The following is a 19,968-nucleotide window of genomic DNA, read 5'->3' as shown; positions in this document are numbered from 1 at the left end:
GGGTCGGGGAATGTCGTGTTTGTATTGAGACACCTGTGTTGGGGAATGTCGTGTTTGTATTGAGACACCCGTGTCGGGGAATGTTGTGTTTGTATTAAGACACCCGATGGAGTCCAACGTCTTGTAATTATGATGTTGAGGGAAGTTCTATTTCTGCTTCTCAGTTCCTGCTTTGAGACTGCTCAATGCCACTATTGGAAAACATTCACACCTCATTGAGTCGTTGTCCACTGAGTATTCAGCTCTCTCAGCCATTAAAAATAACAAAAATTCAGGGCATGGGCGCACAGAGGTTAGCACTGCTGCCTCACAGCGCCAGAGACCCAGGTTCAATTCAGACCTTGGGTGACTGTCTGGGTGGAGTTTGCACATTCTCCCTGTGTCTGCATGGATTTCCTCTGGTTTTCTCCCACAGTCCAAAGATGTGCAGGTTAGGTGCATTGGCTATGCTTAAATTGCCCCTTAATGTCCAAAAGGTTAGTGTTTTTAAAAAATCAATTTAGAGTACCCAATTCTTTGTTGTTCAATTAAGGGGCAATTTAGTGTGGCCAATCCACTTAGCCCACACATCTTTTGGGTTGTGGGGGCGGAACCCACGCAAATACGGGGAGAATGTGCAAACTCCACACAGACAGTGGCCCAGAGCCGGGATCGAACCTGGGACCTTGGCGCCTGGCAGCAGAGCTAACCCACTGCGCCACCGTGTCCAAAAGATTTGTTGGGGTTACGGGAATAGAGAGGTTGCTTTTTCAGAGAGTCGTTGCAAACTCGATGGGCCGAATGGCTTCCTGCACTGTAGGGCTTCTATGAAATGATTCCCACTTATTTCTTGTGTCTTTCTAAAACAGGCTAAATATGATGCCAACCAAGAAGCCAAGAAAAAGTTGCTTCCAGTCACCTCCGTGGACCTTATGTCTCTCAATCAGCATCAAGAACTGTCTGTTGATCAGAAGCAGCAGATGAATGGAAGTGTGCTGTACCCTCAGTACACAGATTACCAGTATGGACGGAATGGCCTGCTGGCTGAACAGTTGCAGTACAGCCGGCAGAGTTCTGGAACCACCTACGTTTCCAACCGATTCGACATCTAAACTCGTGACCAGAACTATCCAACTTCCAACTTTAACTTATTCTGCATACAATCGGAAACTCCCGGTTAGCCAATAGATTTTAGCAAGAAGTCTCGGTCTGAGGCCCTATATTTTTATTTTATTTCAAGGTAATTGAAAGAACACTGAAACTCCGACTTGATGGAAGATGCATTTTGTGTGTGTGTGTGTGTGTGTGTGTGAGAGAGGCATTCACTCTGTCCAGAAATTGTTTGGGGTGGGGGAGAAGAGGACATGAAATGCTCGACCAGTGTGAGATGATTTCTTCATTGAGTAAGCATTCTTAAAATGATGCATTAAAGATATTGGAACCATAAATCCAATCCATCTAGCCCAATATTGAATATAACTCCCTCCTTGTCCCTGCGTGTGACAGAGTTGTACTTGAGTGCACCACGTGTTATGAATCATTTCAGAAGGCTGTATGCCATCTTTGTCTAACGGGGCAATTCATCCATTCTTTGAAGGAGGGGGGGGTGCATTTATCTTTTGTTAATGATAGTCTTTTTAGGCAGATAGATAATTATTTGACTGTGATTGATAAATTAAAGAGTATTGATCGAATGATTCAAATAATTGCTATACCGTAATGTAAATATGAAGCACCCATGAGTTTTCCATTGTGTTGGCAGGAGAGAAGTCACATCATCTCGAAGTTGAGGTGTACCAGCACAGCATGCATGACTCAAAACCCCAACTTTTGTTTGTAAACAAACATTCCCTGGTCACTTAGATTTAATTTGAATTTAAACAAGTTTTTTGGTGCGTACTGTCTTGATGGACTCCATTCTGATTACACAAAATGTAAATAATCCAGTTTAGCATCCCAAAGCAACTCCCAAGTTTCTGTGATTCAGATATCCTTGTTATGTCCCCACACAGTTCTGTTTATTTGAATCAAATGATACCATATTAGACTGATTTAATGGTAGCACTCTTATCTCTGAAGTTTGTGGGAGAGTTCTCCTCACTGTTCTGGACAACTTTTATCCCTTAACCTGTGTCACCGAAATCAGATTATCAGGTCATTATCTCATTGCTATTTGCATACAGTAAAATTTCACATATTAATTGAAGCATTTCCTACATTACAACAATATCTACACTTTGCAATTAATTGACTGTAAAGTGCCTTGGGAGTTCTTGTGTTTGTGAAAAGCACTGGACAGCTAGATGTTGGTTCTTTCAATTCAGTCAGTTTTGCTAGTATTATAAAGTTAGTATTTGTATTGGTGGAGCAAGTGGTGAGATGCCAGATCCAAAGTTAGCTGAAATCCATTATTCAGTAATATACATGCTGCAGAGTGGGAATAATTGTAAGCATTCAATCTCTTCTAAATACCTATGAAGAATTTAACAAACTTTGAAATGCTGAAATTTGAAATAGAAACAAAAATTGTCAGAAACACACAGCAAATCAGCCAGCATCTGTGAAGAAGAAAGATACACTTGCTGTTTTGGTGGGTACCTTCTCATGTAAGGTATATATGTAACATGAACCTGCTGTTTCTCACAGATGTAGGCCAAGCCACTGTGTTTCCTGTTTTTATTCCAGGCAATTCTGTGCTTGATTCCCCAGAAATCAGTTTCTTTAGAATCACACCTTTATGCACTGCTTTCCTGTATTCCCCCAGAATCAGTTCATTCTGAATTGCTGTATGCCTAATGAATCTAGTATCTGTTGGGAACATTACTACAAAATTAACAATTAAAATTGCTTAACAAAAGAAACTGGTAAACTGTAAATGCCAGAATGATCAAATATTAGTGTCAGTTGGCCATGTTTCTGACCTTGTTGGAAGTGAGCAGTGATCAAAATCGGCAACACTATTATTAATGAGTGGTATGGGGCGGCATGTGACGTAGTGGTTAGCACTGGGACTGCGGTGCTGAGGACCCGTGTTCGAATCCCGGCTCTGGGTCACTGTCTGTGTGGAATTTGCACATTCTCCCCATGTCTTTGTGGGTTTCATCCCCACAACCCAAAGATGTGCAGGTTAGGTGGATTGGCCACGCTAAATTGCCCCTTAATTGGAAGGGAAAAAAATTGGGTACTCTAAATATAAAACATTAAAACAAAAAAAATTAATGCGTGGTAAATGGTGGTACTAATGCTACTGGTTAAAAGGAATTGTTTTCTGTACTCGTTCATCATACAGTCTTGTTGCGCTTGTTTGTTCATTGCCTTTTGTATTTATTTCTGTTGGGAATAGCTATCTTTCTCATTTTATCTTTCTGTCTATCCTATCTTTTTCTGACTTGCAGGTTTCTTTCTCTCATGTCTCTCTATACTTTTTCTCTCGCTCACACATTGAATCACAAATTATAGCTGGTTTAAATCCACCCCCCCAAAAGAATTTCCCATTTTCCTTACTTTAATGTTATCCTGACTGGTGATCATTGCAGCATCTGTGCAGTGCCTATATGCATTTCTTAGCTAAATCTCATCATTCTGATGTATTGCAAAATTCTGAATGCTACAAGTAGGAGAAATCTTAACATTTTTATGCTCATAGTTGTTAGTTGAAATTGATCGGTAAGCAGTTATCTTCCCTAAAAACTTCACCAGTCACAGTGTGAATGAAGATGGTTGGTCTGACTTGCTGTGTAACTAAGATGTTGGGGGAAATTCTGTTTTATGCCTCTTGCTGTACCTGCTTTGACAGTGTTTTAATCATGTTAATGGAAAGAAATGGGGGAACACTGTCCCTCCCTTGCTCAGTCATTCTCTCAGCTTGCGGATTCAGTATTCCCAGTAATTTAAAACGAGAGCTAATCTTGAAATGATTCCCTGTTTCATTGCCATAGTGATCAAGTCCATTGTCTATAAGTCTGCTGCAAATATTCAAATGGCAGGGAATATTTGAAATAAGGCCCCAGTTTTCACTCATTAGAATTCTTCTAGCTGGCAACTGGTAATCTTTCTTCACTGTAAATTTAAAGATTAACTACAATTTTGAGTGTTATAGGGGCTGATTTAATTAAGCCTTTTTATTGGTAAAGATTCCTGCTCTTAAATTGAATATACACACTGCCCCCAACCAACTTCTTCCAGATTCAGTGAAAATTCTGTCTTTGTCCGTGCCTCATCAGAACTGTGCTGTGAATTTAAACTATGCAACTTATTCCTTACTGTAGGAACTTTTATTAGTATTTGTGCTGAGCAGGACCTTGCTGTGTGCAGATTGGCTACTACATTTCCAATATTTCAACAGTTATGACACTTCATAAGTGCTTCATTTGCTATATAAATGCAAGTTTTTCCTTTCAATACAAAGGTTAATACATTGTACAGGTTAACACACGCCTTTCTCCAGGAGTCATCATGGCTGCACAGTGACATTCAATACTTTCAATCATGACAATGTACTTATTTTCAATCAAAATCCATGTGCTCTAAATTTGTAAGCCTGTTCAGCGATCTTGATAGAGCAGACTTTAGTGAATGCTGGAGAAGTGATCGTTCAATTCAGCAACTTTACCATTACCACCATCTGTGGAATAGCAAATGGAATGAGGTATCATCTGCGGTGTTCATGTCCTCACAAGATTTAACTTGGGCAATCATGATTCCATATTTTCTGCCCCACACACACACAACTGTTTGATCAGCTTGAAATAACATTTAATGTGCTTTGGAGCATTTCTTTTGTAAATACTGTAGAAATGGGGGGCTAAATCTACCTCTGAGGGTTTACTTTGGGTTGTACAGTGGTCACATGTAGATGCCCATGAATGATATTCCTTACTTGTATATCACCAGGGTGGACAGAGAACCAAGCTCGTGTTTGTAAAATGGGCAATTCTTGGATGGCTAAATCTTGTCACATATAGGAAATCAGGGTTTGCTTGTTTAATTGAACTCAAAAGTCATTGTGTGTTTTACAATCTTATGTAATCAGTAGAGAGCAGGAACACCAAGTGACCAGATGTTGGCCAGATATTTTCAGGAGTTGCTGATAATGTCAGGGTGCAGACAGCTTGGTAACTCGAGAGGTTTAAGGTTGATGGTGGTTGGGCAATTGGTAAGTGCAGAGAGCTTGGGGTACATGGATAGAAGTTAAGAGTTACAGAAAGCTTGGTAACCCAGAGAGAAGATAAGGTGCCATTTCCTTATTTTCACCTTCCCACTTAAAGGTTCACCTTTTTAATCAAACGTCAGTGGAAAATGCAATGACCTTTTTTTTTTTTAACAAGTCTTATATCTGTTTTTAGATGAAATCTTCAGCCTTTGCAGCAGAGGAAGTGTTACTATGCGATGTATCACTGTTCAAAGTTTCACTTGTTTTTTCACCTGTTGATATAAACTTCACAATAAGTGTGATTGTATCATTCTCTTACGTTACAATAAAAACTGCTTGACAACCTAGAAGTGAATTATGGAAATGAGCAAATTCAGTCCTGGGCCCTGGTTTAGGCTCGAAAGGATGGGACTAATGGAATGGTGAGGGATTGAGAGGGAGACTAAAAGGGGTTTTGTGTTTTCCTCTTGTACTTTTTTCTGGCAGCGGTGTGGCTTTTATCTTAAAATATTTACACAATTATACAGCACCACCTCTTGGCAGAAAATCAGTACTTTAACATGGCAAATAACTGCCTAAAAATAGGTTTCACCTGCGAGTGTGTTCTATCGGTGGTTTGCTTTGTAAACCACAATTACACAGCAAAGTGTTTTAAACACTTCACCCAATCCCATAAATATTTGATTTATTTAAGGATTTAGTTATTTTTTTAAATCCAAGAGTATCCAATTACTCTAAGTGGCTTGTTCTGGTGAAGGAACCACTTTTGCTCAGAATCTTAATATAAAAGCAAAATAATGTAGCTGCTGGAAATCTAAAATAACAGAAAATGCCGGAAACATTCAGCAGCATCTGTAAAGAGTGTTTCAGACCTGGAAACATTAATTCTGTCTCCCTCTCCTCAAATGCTGTCAAATCTACTGAGCGTTTGCAGCATTTTCTGTTTTTATATCTGCCCAACGAACAGCAGATGATCGGGGAAATTTCTTGGGATTAAATGAAATTCTCGTTTTGATTCTGATCTTTGCTTTCTGCTGCCGGCTGATTATTTAAGATAGTTTCTGACCACTGTATGCTCTGAGCACAAATAGGCAGTGGGACCTGTTTAAAACTGGATATCTTTAGGATTATTCCCCTTTTAAAGTCATTTACCTCTTGATCTTATTTAAGTGTAGCTCTGTGTGACACTGGTGTAGTTTGTATCATTTTTAAATGTATATAGATGTTTCCAGGTCCATGTATTAATGCCAGTTTCCGCACGCTGCAGTATTGTTTTCGAGCTCAGTGGTTGGAAGTTTGTGGAGGTGAATGTATGTGTGCCAATGTTCATTAGTGTATCATGTCTATCTACAGAACATTTTTAATTTCAAATACAAGTATTGATGGAAAAAAAATGTGACATTTAAATTAATAAAGTGTAAAGCGAAGCCAGTACTATAATGGGTCTTTATTGAACAATTAGCCAGGGTTTAGCATAAAGTTACAGTGAGCAGTAAGTGGTGTCATGGATACATTAGAGGGCCATTGGGTGGGATCCTCATACAATGAGTACAATGGCCCATTTGCTGAGATCTTGATTTCATTAGTCTAAATAATTCCTAGATTCAAACAGAACACTGATATTTACATACATAATTTCTTGTATCTACAAGCATAATACCAGAACTGACAGGTTATAACACTCAGCAAAACCAAACAGATGGGGATTCTATATCCACATAAAAGAAAGCTGAAGGATGACCTGATAGAGGTCTTAACTGTGAAAGGATTGACGTAGAAAAGATGTTTCCACTCGTGGAAGAATCCAAAACCAAAGGTCATAGATATAAGGCAGCCATTCATAAATCTAATAAGGAATTCATGAGAAACTTATTTACCCAGAGTGTATTAGCCCCAATGTTTTCACTCTTGAATCTTCAGGTCTTGAACTCAAAATTCAAGGCTGACACTCCAGTGCAACACTGAGGGAGTACTACACTGTTGGAGGTGCCATCTTTTGGATGAGATATTAAACCAAAGTCTTGTCTGCCGCCTCCCAAGTGAAAATAAAAGGATGGCACTGTTCAAGGAAGAGCAGGGGGGTTTGTCCTGAGTTTTTGGCAAAACATTTATCTCAAATCAACATCATAAAAACTGATAATCATTTATAATCGTTATTAGTATCACAAGTAGGCTTACATTAACACTGCAATGAAGGTATTATGAAAATCCCCTAGTCGCCACACTATGGCACCTGTTTGGGTACACAGAGGGAGAATTCAGATTGTCCAATTCACCTAACAGCACGTCTTTTGGACTTGTGGGAGGAAAACGGAGGACCCGGAGGAAACTCAGGCAGACACGGGGAGAAAATGCAGACTGCGCACAGACCCAAATTGGGAATCGAACCCGGGTCCCTGGTGGCTGTGAAGCAACGGTGCTAACCACTGTGCGACCATGTTGCCCTATGATCTGGTCATCATCACTTTGGAGCTCGTAGTGTGCAAAATAGTTGCTGCATTTCCTCCATTACAACAGTCACTACACTTAAAGTACTTAATTGCCTGTAAAATGTTTTGAGACATAGTGGTCGTGAAAAACAATTTGTTTTCCCTGTGAATGGTTAGAATGTCAAACCTGGAGTAGTTGGGGTGAATAGTGTTGTACAGGGGGAACTAAACAAATACATGAAGAAGGGCACTGAAAATTACATGGATAGGATTAGATGAAATGAGGTGTGAGGAGGCTTGTAAGGAGCATAACTACTGTACTGAACAGTTAGACCAAATGGCTGTAATTTTATTCTGTAATATCCCAGAAAAGCTAACGGAACTTCCAGGATTTTGAATAACTGACCACTCAAATATTAAAAGGCACTATGGCTCATGTTCAGACAAATTAATCAGACAAAGGAACAATAGCATAATGTTTAATAGACTAGTAATTCAGAGGCCTGGATTAATGTGCCAGATGTATGGCCAGAGCAGCTGGGAGAATTTAAAATTAATTGATAAATCTGGAATAAAAAATCTGTCTACTGATTATGAAACTTGGCCTAACCCTGTCCATCCTACATGTGACTCTAGACCCACAGTAGCATAGTGGGTAGCATTGTTGCTTCACAGCTCCAGGGTCCCAGGTTTGATTCCCGGTTTGGGTCACTGTCTGTGTGAAGTCTGCGTGTTCACCCTGTGTCTGCGTGGGTTTCCTCCGGGTGCTCCAGTTTCCTCCCACAAGTCCCGAAAGACGTGCTTGTTAGGTAATTTGGACATTCTGAATTCTCGTTCTGTGTTACCTGAACAGGTGCCGGAATGTGGCGACGAGGGGCTTTTCACGGTAACTTCATTGCAGTGGTAATGTAAGCCTACTTGTGAAATAAAGATTATTATGTGTTTGACACTTAACTGCCCTCTGCAATAGTCCAGCGAGCCCCTATATTGTATCAAACTGTTACAAAAAAAGTCAAATAAGAATAAAACTGGACAATTTGATTATAACAAAGACAACATGGCCAGTCGTTCTTCCCAAAGTAGTCCTCACTAATATTTGGAGACGTGTAAAAATTGGGAGAGCTGACCCACAGACAATGAACCAGATTCCTCCATCACCATCAGTGTGGTGGCACAGTGATTTACAGTCAGGAGGGAGTGGCCCTAGCTATTATGTATTTATATTGACTCCTGATAAGCTGAGCTGAATTGATCATGAGCACTGCAAAGCATAATATATGCATGACATCACCGGAGATTCCATCACCAATCGCTAGCATGGATAACTGTGCAGAGTAAAGAAGCAGCCTGTACTGAACACTCCTCATCAATAAAACTCTTGGATTGTCAGCCTCCGTGTCTCCAAGCATCAATCCTGCGGACATTTCATTCACGAGGTATTGTTCCGTACACAATACTGGATTTAGTGACTTTGAAGTATCTGCAAATCTGTACAGATATGTCCTAAACTGGTACACTCGGTGTAGTCTACTCATTAATGTTTTTAAAAAATATATTTTTATTAGGGTATTTGCAATTCTACTCCCCCCTTGGAATTCTGCTTCTGCTGACATTTTAATTTTCCACGAGAAAGTCGACGAACAGGTGAACCCTAACATTGACCTTCTTAAGGCGAACTTTATGTTCTCGAGACTGAGAAACCCAGCCATGTCACTAATTCAGGTCTCTCCACTCGGGGGCTTCGAGTCCCTCCACAGTAATAAGATCCGTCCGCGGGCTACCAGGGAGGTAAAGGCCAAGACGTCGACCTCTTTCGCCCCCTGGACTCCCGGCTCTTCCGACACTCCAGATCGCCATCTCTGGACTCGGCACCACCCGTGATTTGAAAACCGTGGACATTGCCTTAGCAAAACCCTGCCAACACCCTCAGCTACGGCATGCCCAAAATATGTGGACATGATTTGCTGGGCTTCCCGCGCACCTCGCACACCTGTCCTCTACCCCTGAAAACCTTGCTCATCCGGGCCACTGTCATGTGTGCCCAGTGGACTACCTTGAACTGTATCCGGCTAAGCCTGGAACATGATGAGGATGTGTTAACCCTGCTTAGGGCATCTGCCCACAGACCCTCCTCTATCTCTCCCCCTAGCTCGTCTTCCCATTTGCCCGTAAGCTCCTCAACCGGATTTCCTCTGATTCCAAAAGTTCCTGGTAGATATCTGATACCTTCCCCTCTCCCACCCATGTACTGGAGACCACTCTGTCCTGTATCCCCCGTGGCAGCAGCAGTGGGAAGGCCAGAACCTGCCTTCTCAAGAAGTGTCGTACCTGCAGATACCCAAACCCATTCCCTGCTGGCAGTTCAAACTTATCCTCTAAGGCTTTCAAGCTGGGGAAACCCTGTCTATAAATAGAACTTGATGTGGAGATGCTGGGGTGAGCACAGTAAGAAGTCTTACAACACCAGGTTAAAGTCCAACAGGTTTGTTTCAATGTCACTAGCTTTCGGAGCGCTGCTCCTTCCTCAGGTGAATGAAGAGAATGTTCCAGAAACATATATATAGACCGATTCAAAGATGCCAGACAATGCTTGGAATGCGAGCATTAGCAGGTGATTAAATCTTTACAGATCCAGAGATGGGGTAACCCCAGGTTAAAGAGGTGTGAATTGTGTCAAGCCAGGACAGTTGGTAGGATTTCGCACCCCACTGTGCTTCTGTGAGTCAGCTGACCTGATAGCTCCCACCCATGGTACCAAGCAGACTGTCTCCCCATTGTTCTCTCACCTCTCCCCCCCACTTGGACAAACATATTCAAAGCATCACATTCCCCAATAAACAAACAGCAGAAATATCTGTGGAAAAACAACCACAGAAAAAACAACCACAAACCCCTCCTCCACCCAGCAAGACAAAGTTAACTTTAGCCATCGAAACAGCCCTTATTTAACATAACACTACTTATTCAAACCAGCACAAAAGTGATTGTCAACAAATCGCCATTGCAATACTCTCACCAAGGGTTCAGTGTCTTTAGTTCACATCCAGTCTTTTTTCCCTGATGAAAGTCAATGCACATCTGGTGTTTCAAAGTAAAATTCCCGGTCCTCATATGTGACCCACAGACGCGCTGGGTACAACATCCCGAACTTCACCCCCTTCTTAAAGCGGGCCGATTTTGCCCCATTAAACCCGGCTGCCCTCAGGGAGGCCGACGATTCTCAGGTTCTGCCTCCTGGAGCTGTTCTCCAAGTCCTCCAGCTTCTCCTGCATTCTTTTCTGGCGGTCATTCATCATCTCCACCTTGGTCTCCAGCATGGTTAGGTATTCCTCATGCTCGGGCACCTTTTTCTCCACCTCCTGGATTGCACGTCTGTGGATGTCTTGATTCTGCACCACCTGATCATTCGAAGCCTTGATTGGGTCCAGCGTGTCCTTCAAAAAAACTTCGCCAGTTGCTCCGTCGACCACTGTGCCATCTCCCCAAGGCCCTGCTTCTCCGCCATGCTTTCCTGCGTTGCCGGTCTGCTCGCGTCTGTCTTGTAGAACTTTGTCTTCTTACACGGCCACTTCTGGTCCAATTCTCCATACACTGGAGGGGGATTTCTCCTCACCGTCTCACTCTCCACCGATTCATCCAATAAAATCTGGGGGAAAACGGGAGAAAAAAGGTCCAAAGGTCCGTCACAGGCAGGAGCTATCAAATGTGCGACCTACTCCTACATGGCCGCCACCGTAAGTCCATCGCCTACTCACTAATGTTGACAGGTTCCAACACTCCAGTCTTCACCAGTCGATTTCTATTTTTGGTTTATAGCATAGGGCGCTGACCTTGCCTTAAGGTATTTTGCTTGGCCCCCACTTCAATTTTCAGTTTGACGGTGATATCTTTCATACTTCTCAGCTCGCTGTCGTGTTCCTTGAGAAAATTTGTACGGCTTGATTCGGCATCAGATTGATTGGTCCATTTAGTTTAATCTTTTGGCCGGCACAGTGGTTAGCACTGCTGCCTCACAGTGACAGGGACCCAGGTTCAATTCCAGCCTTAGGTCACTGTCTTTGTGGAGTTCGCACATTCTCCTTGTGTCTACGTGAGTTTCCGCCGAGTGCTTATGTAGGTTTGGTGGATTGGCCATGATAAATTGCCCTTAGTGTCCAAAAGGTTAGGTGGGGTAACTGGAATAGTGTGGGGCGTGGGTCTAGGTAGGGTGTTCTTTCAGAGGGTCGGTGCAGACTCAATGGGCCGAATGACCTCCTTCTGCAGTGTAGGGATTCTATGATTTTCTAACAGTGTTTGACCCATCAATGCCGGATAATTGCTCTTCACTCTATGCAAAGACAAATCTGCCCTCTGTCCGTGCAGTTGTACAGCTATGTCAATGCGGCCTTCAGTGGCACCACTTCACCAGTGAATGTCTTCAACACTATTCTTGAAGGTTTCAAGGGAATGTGCCTTGTGTTCCATCCTTACTGGCTGTCCGTCCAGCAGTGGAGTGACCCAGTATCTATTCATGGCACCAGCAATGGCTACACATTTGTGACAATTCATCCTCAGACTGCAAAATGTTTCATTCTCGGCCCTTTTGCACAGAATAAGCACTTTTTCTTTTGGTCCGTTTCCATGCCATTTTGTTCTGCTCCTGTTTATTTTTGCTCGTAGCTTGCTTTTTCTTCCAGCATGCATGGTTGATGTGGCTTTTTTTTCTCCGGGGTTTCTGCATCCAATAGCCTTGCACCAGCATTCTGCAGCTCAATATCCTGTCTTCGCACCTCTGTGATATGTTTGAGTTTGAGTGTACAGTGCAGCTTTTGTGCTTCTCCTCAGAAATCAATATAAATAAATAACATTTTCTTCTCCTTTAAATTAAACGTCCCCAACAGTGGGGATTTAAACAAGTGTAACATGAACAGTGATCAATAAGTCAGACGGTTTGGAGATCATCATTTCCGAGTCTGTATGAACGAGGTCAGTGGTTGATTCGACCAGTGTCAATGTTGTAACTAACGTTGTAACTAGAGATTGACCCTGTGCCTGGTCTTGATATTGAGGTATTGTTTTCCTCAACTGTCAGTGTCTGGGTTTCATGAAGGTTCAGGTCCGGTCAGAACCTTGTACAGTTGAATTTGGATTCACTGCAGGTTCTATCTCTAACAGATTGCTTCTCCCCACCAACAGTAGGTCTTCAATTCCACAATGGCCCTCGAGTAATTTGTCCAGCACTCGTCTTCTCAATGGAGGTGGAATGAATACTCTGAACTTCCAATGTATAGATAACTTCAATCTTCTAGTGGAGCACGGTTTCAGGTTACGCTTTGGTTCTGAGGTCTTGCCTTTTAGCACCATCTCCATTACCTCGGAGAACATCTTCTTTACTTGTCCTGATGTAACAGGTGTAGTGTCTATCTGTTCAAAGTAGAATATACTTCAGCTTGAATCACTTGCTGGTGAGCTATTTGGCAGTGGTAATCGAGAAAGCCCATCTGCAATACAATCAAAACTTGATGTTGATACTGTTAAAAAAAAAAATTTAGTGTACCCAATTAATTTTTTCCAATTAAAGGACAATTTAGCATGGCCAATCCACCTACCTTGAACATCTTTGGGTTGTGGGGGCGAAACCCACGCAAACACGGGGAGAATGTGCAAACTCCACACGGACAGTGACCCAGAGCCGGATCAAACCTGGGATCTTGGCGCCGTGAGACTGCAGAGCTGCCTCGATTGTTGATACTTAATTGTATAAGTATGTGCAGACAAAAACAGTACCCATCCCTGCATTCTGTGGCTTGCTGCCAATGACGGTTGCGAGAAGAATGAAAATTCCTTTGCCCTTGGTCTCCATAACCTCCATGAACCTAACCCCCCCCCCCATGTGTTCCATAAACCCCCTCAGCTCCTTCGCTACCGCTGACACCCTCCCCGACCTCAACCAGTCTAACCTTTGGTCTAAAACCGTATTAAAATCCCCCCATTATCAACTGATGCGAGTCCAGATCAGGGATCTTCTCCAACATCCGCCTAATAATAAACTCCATATCGTCCCAGTTCGGAGCATAAATATTCACCTGTACCACCGGCACCCCCTCAAACTTCCCACTCACCATCACGTATCTCCCCCGAGAGTTAGCCACTATACTCCCTACTTCGAACGCCACCCGTTTATTAATCAAAATTGCCACCCCTCCCTTCGTTTTAGAATCTAATCCCGAATGGAATAGCTGCCCTATCCACCCTTTCCTCAACCTAGTCTGATCTACCGCCTTCAGGTTTGTCTCCTGTAACAGAGCTACGTCCGCCTTTAGACTTTTTAAATGTGTGAACACACGGGCCCTCTTGACCGGCTCATTCAACCCTCGCACATGCCACGTGATCAGCCTGCCGATCAACCATAAGCCCTTCTGGGCCATCTTCCAGCCCGCGTCCCACACCTCCTCAGGCCCGATACTGGCCATCTGCAAAAGCAGTCAAGTCAAGGCAAAACCTGTTATTGTGATATGGACTTTGATTACCCACTCCAAGTCTATGAATGTGTAACAAACGTCCAGACACACGTGATCAACTTTGCAGCAGGACGAAGAACAGACAAAAGAAGCCATCCGACGCCTTAATGAGCTAATGGCTGGTCAGACAAGGGGAGTTTCAGAGGACAATGCGTCTTGATATCGGAGGAACACTTTAAATTGAGGCGGGATAAGTTTTTTTGCCTCTGTTTCATCAAGTAGCAGGAGTGTGACAATACTTATTAATAAAAATATCACTTTTAAGATTGAAACCTGCACCAAGGACAAAGGAGGTAGATATGTGATCATTAAACTTCGGTGCATGGAGATGTTGTTTCAATAATGAATGTTTATGGATTCCCGTTCATTACTGAGGATTTTGCGAATTTTGCAGAGTTAGCTTCAATTAACTCTTTTGTGGTTGGTGACTTCAACTGTCCCTTAAATCCTCTGGCAGATAAGCTCCCGGTTACCAGGGATCCCCCCCCTGCCCCTGATGGCTGTAGGAATTTCAGAGATGTTGTATTCTGGGTATTTGGTGCAGTAAGGGTTAAAAGCCTGAGTTAGTGTGTGTGACCGCTGCAGTCATGTTTCTAAAAGAAATCCTAGTTTGAAAGACAACTAAGTTTTGCAGCCAGATATGCAATTAAAGCATCATAAAAAGTGTGGGCTAATGGAAAGTTGTTTGGATGAAGGGGATTCCTTGTGGAGTTAATTACATTTCAGCTTGGTAAGATGATGTCAGTACTAGGAGGAACCACAGTTTCAGGCTTTTCGTAGCAAAGCAGTGTTTTAGCTGAGAATTAGTATTGTAATCGCGGACCTTCCCTCGTTTGTCTGGAGTTTTTGCTCAAGGGCTCACCCCCAGGTCGAGAATGTGGAGGTTTGGAGCCTCCCCGAGTTCATTTATTATGCACTTTCGGGAAGAGTTTGAGTTCTTCCTTTCAGTTCACTTGCCCCCTCCATTTTGTGGGAGACATGTGAAGTTTATGCTCGGGGCTAATCATTTCTCACACTGCTAATAAAAGGTGCAGGATGCTGGAGAACCACCATTTGTTTGGCGATGGTGGAGGTGAATCATATGGAGGGCCCGAGTAAGCTATTGCTGAAGGAGGTTAACGCAACAAGAGTGGCTTTGGACTTCCTGTTAACTCAGCAGGTCGAGAAAAGTTGAAAATGTGTGAGATCGAAGTTGTTTGAGTTTGGGAATAAGCCAAGCAAATACTTGCCTGTTTGACAAATGACCTTTGTTCTGCAGCCTAGGGGCAGCAAAGGTAGCACAGGTGGATAGCACTGTGGCTTCACAGCACCAGGGTCCCAGGTTTGATTCCTCACTGGGTCTGTGTGGAGTCTGCACATTCTCCCCGTGTCTGCATGGGTTTCCTCCGGGTGCTCCGGTTTCCTCCCAAATTCCAAAGACGTACAGGTTGGGTGGATTGGCCATGCTAAATTTCCCTTCGTGTCCAAAAAGGTTCGGAGGGGTTATTGGATTACAGGGATAGGGTAGAAGTGAGGGCTTAAGTGGGTTGGTGCAGACTCGATGGGCTGAATGGCCTCCTTCTGCACTGTATGTTCTATGTTCTATGTTTTAAAGGTACAACAATATGCTGTGATTGTGAACCTGCCTCCACTTCACCTGATGAAGGGGCAGCTCTCCGAAAACTTGTGATTTAAAACAAACCTGTTGGACTTTAACCTGGTGTTGTGAGACTTCTTACTGTGCTCACACCAGTCCAACGCCGGCATCTCCACATCAGTCCAAATGGAGCCACTAAAGCCAATCAAGGCCCAGCAGACTCGGGCCAGGTTCCCGTCCTACTATCAAGGGCAACCAGACAGACTGATGTCCATAGGCAACTGGGGTCATTGTCATGCCAGTGATGGCTAACAGTTCTCCCGCTAGATTTTCGTCCTGTCCTTCTGGAACGTCTGCTGTCCTTTTAAAAAAATAAAATTTAGAGTACCCAACTCATTTTTTTCCAATTAAGGGGTAATTTAGCGTGGCCAATCCACCTAACCTGCACATTTTTGGGTTGTGGGGGCGAAACCCACGCAAACACGGGGAGAATGTGCAAACTCCACACGGACAGTGACCCAGAGCCGGGATCGAACCTGGGACCTCAGCGCTGTGAGGCAGCAGTGCTAACCACTGTGCCACTTCGTCTGCTGTCCTATCACTGAGACCGCAGTCCCTGTGTCCAGTTCCATTACAAGTGGGTGACCATTCACCTGGACGGTGACGTTGATGGGGGCAACCCATCGCTGGGTGATACTGTTCAACTGCATGCACTCATCTTCGTCTGTCTGCGCTAGGTGGAAGGCCCTGGCTCTAGGCTGGCACAGGGCACAGACACTCCGGCACCTGTTCGGGTACACAGAGGGAGAATTCAGAATAAGAGGACAGCAGGATAATCATGATGCCTGAAGTTAAGAATATCATCAGATCCCAGCCATAAAAGGGGAACCCGGCCCCAGAGAGAGGTGACCGTCAGGATAACCCCCAAAAGGGGAGCGGCCTGAGAGGGAGTGTCAGTCTAACTCCCCTCAGCACTAGGAAACCCACCCCGACACCAAGGACAACTTAGGAAAAAGGATTAGGGCTACCATAAGACCACATATCAATTAGGCCTGCATCTAAATGACCATAGCCCGGAGACCCGCCATCTTGCATTACCACAATTAGCAAAGTGAAGGACATATCGGAAGCAACACCTTCGGGGTCTTTCTCAGGACTCTACTCATTGGAATTTAGAAGAATGAGACGAGATCTCATTGAAACATACAGGATTCTTAAGGGGGATTCCATCAGGGTAAATGCTGAGAGGATATTTCCCCAATGGAAGAGGTTTTTTTTAATAAACAATTTTATTGAGGTATTTCTGGCATTGTAAACAGTTAGTGTACAGTAATGTGCAAATATCAACACAAAGCAGAAACATAATGCAAAAGACCACTCCTCTCTCCTAAACAGTACCTGCCTATTAATCCCTCCTATTCTACTTTAATCTACACCCCCCCACCCTCCGCCGACATTTAATTTCCCGCGAAGAAGTCGATGATTGGTTGCCACCTTATGGCGAACCCTAATACAGATCCTCTTAAGGCGAACTTCCAGCCCTAAAAAGCTCAACACGTCCGAGAGCCATGCTTCGGTCTTTGGGGGCTTTGAGTCCCTCCATGCCAGCAGTATACGTCGCCGGGCTACCAGGGAAGCAAAGGCCAAGACGTCGGCCTCCCTCTCCTCCTGGACCCCCGGGTCTTATGAGACCCCAAAAATTGCCACCACTGGACTCATCACCACCCTAGTTTTCAGTACCTGGGACATGACATCCGCAAATCCCTCCCAGTATCTCCTAAGTTTTGAGCATGCCCAGAACATGTGGATGTGATTCGCTGGCCCTCCCTCACACCTAGCGCATTTATCCTCCACCCCAAAAAATTTACTCATCCGGGCCACCGTCATGTGGCCCGGTGGACGACCTTGAACTGAATCAGGCTGAGTCTATCGCATGTTGAAGTTGAATTTACCCTACTCAGGGCTTCCGCCCATACCCCATCCTCCATCTCCTCGCCGAGTTCCTCCTCCCACTTGAGCTTCAGTTCCTCTCTCTGGGACTCCTCCCCTTTCATAAGTTCACGGTAAATATCCGAGACTTTCCCCTCTCCTACCTCTCCCCTGGACACTCCTCTGTCCTGGATCCCATTTGGCGGGAGGCGTGGGAAGGATGGGACCTGTCTACGTATGAAGTCACGCGCTTGCAAGTACCGAAAGTCATTCCCTCGGACTGGTCCGAATTTCTCCTCCAGGGCCCTCAAGCTCAAGAAGCTCCCCCCTCCCCAAGAACATATCGCCCATCCTTCCCACCCCTGACCGCCGCCACGCTCGGAATCCACCGTCAATACTCCCAGGGGCGAATCGGTGGTTGTCGCATATTGGAGACCAGACCGATGCTCCCACCTCCCCTACATGCTTCCTCCACTGGCCCCAGATCCGCAGGGCTACCACCACTGGTGGAGTACCTCACCGGCAGGAGCGGTAGGTGGGCCGCGACCAGGGCTGCCAAACTGGTGCCCCTACATGAAGCCGCCTCCACTCGCCCCCAAATAGACCCCGTATCCACCATCCAACTCCTTACCATGGCTATGTTGGCCACCCAGTAGTAGTTGCTGAGGTTCGGCAGCGCCAGCCTCCCCTCACTACGGTTCCTCTCAAGCATCGCTTTCTTCACCCGCGGGGACTTCCCCACCCAGACAAAGCCCATAATAATCTTGTTGACCCTTTTGAAGAAAGGGATGAAAATAGGGCGGCACTGAAAAATAAACAGGAATCTTGGGAGGATTGTCATCTTTACCGTCTGCACTCTCCCCGCGTGATAGCGGGAGTGCATCCCATCTCCTGAACTCACTCTTCATTTGTTCCACCACTCTAGTCAAATTTAGCTTGTGCAGCCTGCCCCAGTCTCGTGCCACCTGGATCCCTAAGTATCGGAAACTTTTTCTGACCATCCTAAATGGCAGCCCCTTCAACCTGTTCTCCTGGCCCATCGCCTGCACTACAAACATCTCACTCTTAGCCATGTTCAGTTTGTACCCTGAAAACCTGCCAAATCTCTCAATATTCCTAGTATACTGTCCATCCCAGCCAGCTGGTTCGATACGTACAGGAGCAGGTCATCCGCGTACAGCGATACCCTGTGTTCCACCCCTCCCCTAATCATTCCCTTCCACCTCCTCGCAGCTTTCAGGGCAATCGCCAGCGGCTCTATGGCCAGTGCAAACAGCAACGGGGAGAGTGGGCATCCCTGTCTGGTCCCCCGGTGTAGTCTAAAGTATTCTGATGTTGTCCTATTCGTCCTCACGCTAGCTTTTGGGGCCTGGTACAATAGTCCAACCCAGTCAACAAAGCCCTCCCCGAACCCAAACCGTCCGAGTACCTCCCACAAATAGTCCGACTCCACCCGGTCAAAGGCCTTCTCGGCATCCATTACCACCACTGCCTCTACCTTTCTGCCCTCCGGGGGCATCATGATCATATTGAGTAGTCTTCTCAAGTTGGCTACCAGCTGTCTGCCTTTCACAAACCCTGTTTGGTCTTCGACGATCACCTCCGGGACACAGTCCTCAATTCTAAGCGCCAAGACCTTAGCCAGGAGCTTGGCTTCGACGTTGATCAGAGAGATTGGTCGATATGACCCACACGCTTCCGGGTCTTTATCCCGTTTTAATATCAACGAAACAGCCTGTGACATCGTCGGGGGTAGCGTCCCCCTGTCCCTCGCCTCGTTAAATACCCTAGTCAGCACCGGCCCCACTATCTCCGAGAACTTTTTGTAGAACTCCACTGGGTATCCATCCGGCCCCGGGGATTTACCCGACTGCATGGCCTTCAAGCCCCCCAGTACTTCCTCAGCTCTGATCGGGGCCTCCAGTCCATCTACCAGACACTGACCCACTTTTGGGAAGGTCAGTCCATCTAAGAAACGCTTCATCTCCTCTGGCTCCCCAGGGGGTTCCGAGGTATAGAGCTTGCTGTAAAACTCCCGAAACACCCTGTTCAGTCCTGACGGGTCATCCACTCTGTTCCCCATACCGTCCACTACCCTGCCTATGTCTCTGGCCACCTCCTTCCTCCTGAGTTGCTGCGCAAGCATTCTACTAGCTTTCTCCCCATGCTCATAGACCACCCCCTTTACCTTCCTGAGTTGTTCCACTGCCTTGCACATGGACAACACTCCCAACTCGGCCTGCAGTCTCCGTCTATCTCTAAGTAGGTCCTCCCTCGGGGCCTCTGCGTATTCCCTATCTGTCCGGTGGATCTCCTTGACCAGTCTGTCCATCTCCGCTCTGTCCGTTCTATCTCTGTGGGCCCGAATTGAAATCAGCTCCCCCCCTTACCTACCTGATGCAC

General features: G+C 45.0%; 1 protein-coding gene and 1 long non-coding RNA gene across 2 annotated transcripts in view; one reads left to right on the top strand and one right to left on the bottom strand.

Moving 5' to 3' along the window:
• The window catches only part of slc35e1 (solute carrier family 35 member E1), a 77,031-nt gene extending 70,466 nt beyond the window's left edge, over positions 1–6,565 (top strand). The window contains exon 6 of the mRNA XM_072482852.1: positions 849–6,565. Coding sequence (XP_072338953.1) covers positions 849–1,091 — 243 coding nt within the window. The 3' untranslated portion in view covers positions 1,092–6,565. The remainder of the gene's footprint in view (positions 1–848) is intronic.
• LOC140395279 (uncharacterized) overlaps positions 6,564–19,968 on the bottom strand; it is a 38,755-nt gene continuing 25,350 nt past the window's right edge. Inside the window, exon 2 of the long non-coding RNA XR_011936148.1 lies at positions 6,564–13,040. This is a non-coding gene — a long non-coding RNA (uncharacterized lncRNA). The remainder of the gene's footprint in view (positions 13,041–19,968) is intronic.

The sequence above is a fragment of the Scyliorhinus torazame genome, chromosome 18, assembly GCF_047496885.1.
Source record: "Scyliorhinus torazame isolate Kashiwa2021f chromosome 18, sScyTor2.1, whole genome shotgun sequence".
Lineage (NCBI taxonomy): Eukaryota > Metazoa > Chordata > Chondrichthyes > Carcharhiniformes > Scyliorhinidae > Scyliorhinus > Scyliorhinus torazame.
This window is presented reverse-complemented; position numbering and strand designations above follow the sequence as displayed.